Source organism: Anabrus simplex, chromosome 2 (genome assembly GCF_040414725.1).
Source record: "Anabrus simplex isolate iqAnaSimp1 chromosome 2, ASM4041472v1, whole genome shotgun sequence".
NCBI lineage: Eukaryota > Metazoa > Arthropoda > Insecta > Orthoptera > Tettigoniidae > Anabrus > Anabrus simplex.
Genome location: NC_090266.1, coordinates 146,737,781 through 146,742,458, shown reverse-complemented (window position 1 = coordinate 146,742,458; position 4,678 = coordinate 146,737,781). Strand labels below are relative to the sequence as shown.

General features: G+C 37.5%; 1 protein-coding gene across 1 annotated transcript; it reads left to right on the top strand.

The window, feature by feature from the left end:
• Positions 1–2,376: 2,376 nt before the first annotated feature.
• On the top strand, positions 2,377–3,204 carry LOC137498445 (uncharacterized). The gene has a single exon (XM_068225949.1). The coding sequence runs from the start codon at positions 2,377–2,379 to the stop codon at positions 3,202–3,204; it is 828 nt and encodes a 275-aa protein (XP_068082050.1).
• The last annotated feature ends 1,474 nt before the right edge of the window (positions 3,205–4,678 follow it).

Below are 4,678 nucleotides of genomic sequence, written 5' to 3'. Positions count from 1 at the left end.
AACCACTACACCACAGAGGCGGACTAGTACTATAATGCTACCTATATGTTTATGTTAGTACTGAAATCCGATTTCTTACTTTACTAATGCTGAAAGCCCGAAAATATAATGTTATTCTTTAATATGGGAATCAGTCTAGAAGGAAATGTTGAAAGTGATGTGATTTCTATCCAGGTTCGTTGTTATCCTAATACTATGAATTGCAACACATTGCACGTATTTTAAAGATGCCACTTACAAACTTGCTTTTTATCCGCGAATTTCTGCGGCCATAAAAGTCACTATTTTTCAAGAATGATGACATCTACACATGATAGATTGTCTGACTGTGCTGTTTTGAACCTTTCTTCTGTCATTTTGAAGTTATTCGCGATCACGAATAATAAACAATCGGCTTTTAGTAACGGTTGATGCACAATGGCTGGTAGAGCTGCATGCGGTACTGGATTGTGACGTCACAGCGCGCCGCTTACGTCAGAGGCCGTTTCACTCGCCTTGCGGAAAAGCACTTTTGAACATTTTTTAAATGGTAGAAAACAAGGCAACTTACCTCATTGTAATACGTTTACGTACTATTTCATTGGTGTACTTTTCAAAAAAAGTATTTTTGAAAATTATGCATCTTCCCAATTACTACACAATCTTCAGAAGTGGAACAAACAATAAAATTGGCAAAGGAGCAGCACTATTTGGTAAAGCCTTCATTGTAAACAAAAAAGTTTTAGAGTCCGTAAAAGAGGTGACTTTAAGAATCGGACACACCAACAAAAGCTACACCTTTATTAATGCCCATGCACCAACAAATGATGACAATAACAAGGACCACGAAGAAAGGGAAGGATTATGGGAATAACTTGAAACAGAGAGAGCCAAAGTCCCAAAATACGATGTGAAATTCTACTCGAAGATTTCAATGCACAAAATTGGCAGGGAACGCAAATACAAGAAGGCAGTGAGAGACTATCCGGCACACCGATTCACCGATAAGAATGGCACACGTCTCATTGGGTCGTGCCAACAAAACGACTTGAAAATTATGTCAACTTCACTCCAGAAAAATCCCAAAAACAAAAGACATGGCGATCACCCATCCACCAGTTAGGAGAATTTCAGATTGATCATGTGCCAACATCACACGATTGCCAAAAGGAAATTCACGATGTGCAAGTACGCAGAGGTGCTAACATCGATTCGGATCATTATTAAACCAGGATCAAATTTAAATTCACACTCAAAAGAAAATTAAAAAGGAAAACGCCGGTGATCCCAAAATTTGATCTACACAAAATCAAAGACTACAAAATAAGAGAACAATGGGAAGAATAACCTGCAGAGAATTGGGAGAAATTTCAAACTAAGATCATCAAAACGGCGTCAGATCTCATCCCCCTTTACACGAAACCAAAACACCCTTGGTGGAATCAAGAATGTGAAAGCTTATTAGAAGAAAGGAAAAAGGCATTTCAAAACTACAATTGCAACAAATCAGAAGAAACACAGAACAAAATTCTCGAAGTTCGAAAACAACAATCTAAGATTCTAAGACAAAATAAATGGAAATATATCAACGATCAACTGAAGTCAATTGAAGACAATTTCAAAAATTACTAAACACACCATTTTTACAAGACCTTCGCGAACCAAATTGAAGGGTTTTCTGCACAGATCCCTTGCTTTCGGAAACAATATGCTAAACTGGCCTTAAAAATGAAGAAAATTGCCAGGAAATAGCAACGTATTTTTCACACGTTTTAAATTGTCCAGAACCTACAGAGAGATTCCCGAAAAGACAGCCAGAAATCACACTAGAAAATTCGTCACCACCAACACAAGAAGACATCAAGAAACCCCAAAACAGCAAAGCATCAGGCGAGGACGAAGTTGTAGCTGAATTTTTGAAAAATTTAGGCCCAAATTCACTCAAAGAAATTACACAAATATTTCAAAACATTTGGCAAACTGAATAGCCCCAGGATGATTGGAAGATTGCTCTAATCCATCCACTATATAAAAAAGATGACAAATCGGATGTAAATAATTATAGAGGGATCCCTCTTGTATCTGTCACCTACAAAATTTTATCAGCATGTCTCTTGCAAAGAACACAAACGCAATTAGAACCCAAGTTAGCTGAATATCAAGCACGATTCAGACCAAATAGGTCATGCCCCGAACAAATTTTTTACCACAAAACCATACTCAAAATGCGAGCTCTCAGACAAAAACCACTCGTACGCACATTTGTAAATTTCAAAAAGGCTTACGATTCGATCGACAGGTCCTCACTCATCCAAATTCTAGAAGAAAGGGGACTAGATTCCAAAACTCGAGAACATAAAACAAACACTGACTGGCACGAAATCTAAAGTGTATTTTATGTGGGAAATCTCAGAACCCTTCGACATTCAAACAGGCGAGAGACAAAGTGATAGACTTTCTCCTATTCTGTTCAACGTCCTCCTAGACAAGGTTATGGAAGAATGGGAGAAAGAACTCAAGAAATGTGAGTTTTGGAAGCCAATCGGACTGGGTTTTCCCAAAGATAACCTCTACATACAATACCTCGCTTTTGCAGTTGATCTGACGATACTAACACAGGATGAGGAGACTGCCATTAAACAGCTCTGGATACTTAAAGAGAGTGCAGAAAAAGTGGGACTACAAATATCATTCGAGAAAACTAAATTATTTTCTTTAAAGACAGATATCAAGATCCTGAGAACAAAATATGGTAAAATTTACAGAGTCCCTTACTTTAAATACCTCGGAGAATTTACCGAACGGACAGGCCTTAAAAAGATCTCACAACAAACTCGTCGCCAAGAAATTAAAAGAGCATTAGGGTTAGTCCAAAACATCTACCACAAAAAATCCATGTCAAGACAAACAATAATTCGGCATTACAACACAGGCATAAACCCAACAGTCCTTTACGGAAATGAAATATTGGCATTCAACAGAAAGCAAGAACTTGAGGAAATCAAAAAAGAAGAGAGAAAGATCATTAGGAAAATCTTAGGAGCAATATACACCCAAGGTCACTGGCTGCAATCAATCAAAACAACAAAAATGTTCTCAAACATCGAAAGTGATATTAAAAAAATACGAATGAAATTCTCCGGCCATCTGACGAGATTACCAGAAAATCGATTGACAAAAAGGATAATAGATTATGTAACCTCGCTCAAGGATTCAACACCCTGACCTAATGAAATTCGAAAGGACCTCGAAAGTGAAGTTCAACAGACATCCTAGAAAGAGAAATAATTAGACACAAATTAAACAACTGTGAAGTTTCATCAGAGCAACCCCAAGAAAAACAGTACAGACCAAAGTGTTCGTAAGAACGTAAACAAGCCTTCTCGGAAAGGAAGGAAACCTATTTGAAAAACAAGAAGATCCCACAGAAGAATTGATTGAGTTATTTGCTTAACGTCTTCCAATATTGGGAGAATTCGCTACTACTACTACTACTACTACTACTACTAATAATAATAATAATAATAATAATAATAATAATAATAATAATAATAATAATAATAATAATAGCTAGTAATGATATAGTTCAATGAAAGACCAGAATTGCACAGTTCACTCGTATCATGTTGTAGCTCTTAACGCTCTTTTAAATGATACTGCCGCTGGCATTCCTCTGACGTCATCCGGTAAGCGGTTCCATTCTCGTGCGGCAAGCACAAAGAATGAGTTGTTATAGGCCTATGCGGCAGTTCGATGGTGAGGAATGACGAGCAGGTTTGATGTTTGAGCCCTTATCTCTGTCATGAACATTTGAGAAGTAATGGAAAGGTCAGATGGGGAAGATGTCGTAAGAACTCGGTGAAGGAGAGACAAAGTATGATGATTACGACGAATATGGAGTCGCCACCACTCTATTTCTAGAAAGGGTGGTGACACGTGGTCAAATTTTCTTAAATTGCATTTATATCTCACATAACTTACGCATTTTGAGCGCGCTGTAGCCTTAAGGAAAATTGTGGTCTTACGGAATAGAAAGCGGCATCACAATAGCCCAAATGTGGCATCATAAGAGCTTCGTTTAATTTCTTTTTAAGGTTTATTGGAAATTTGTGTTTATATAAAGAATGAAAAGCTGTGAAAACATTTTGACAGATACACAGATGGATATACTGTAAGTGTTCACAGAGAGGGCCATTGACCCATTAGTCGGTATAAGATAGGCACGGTAGCAAACTGCGTACGTTGTTCGATCCATCATGAATTGAAACGATACATTATGCTTACATACGCTAAAATACATACAGTAAAATCTTGATCATACATGAAGAGATGAAGAAAATAAGGCCGGACTGTGGTGATATGCCTGAACAGAAGTCTACACACACCGATGAAAGCTATCCACAGAAAAGAGTAGGATACATCAGTTCTGGCTTGAACATTGAGGAGTGAACACAGTTACGAGCCGTGTTTATATTAGAAGTGGATACTGGTGATTCAAGATGGAATGGGGAAAATTAGGAAGGAAAGTACAATGGAAGAAACAAAAATAATGGTAACTCTGCATGAAGAAGGCAAATCATACGCGAAGATTGCACAAATCATTAAACGAAGCAGATATACGGTGTGCAGTATCATTAAGAAGTACAAAACTTCAAAAAAATTGATAAATAAAGAAAGAAGTTGACGTCCCTGGAAGCTC

Bases quoted from the DNA above. Each gene is read 5' to 3' on its own strand.
- LOC137498445 (XM_068225949.1), top strand. From the start codon at position 2,377: ATGTGGGAAATCTCAGAACCCTTCGACATTCAAACAGGCGAGAGACAA.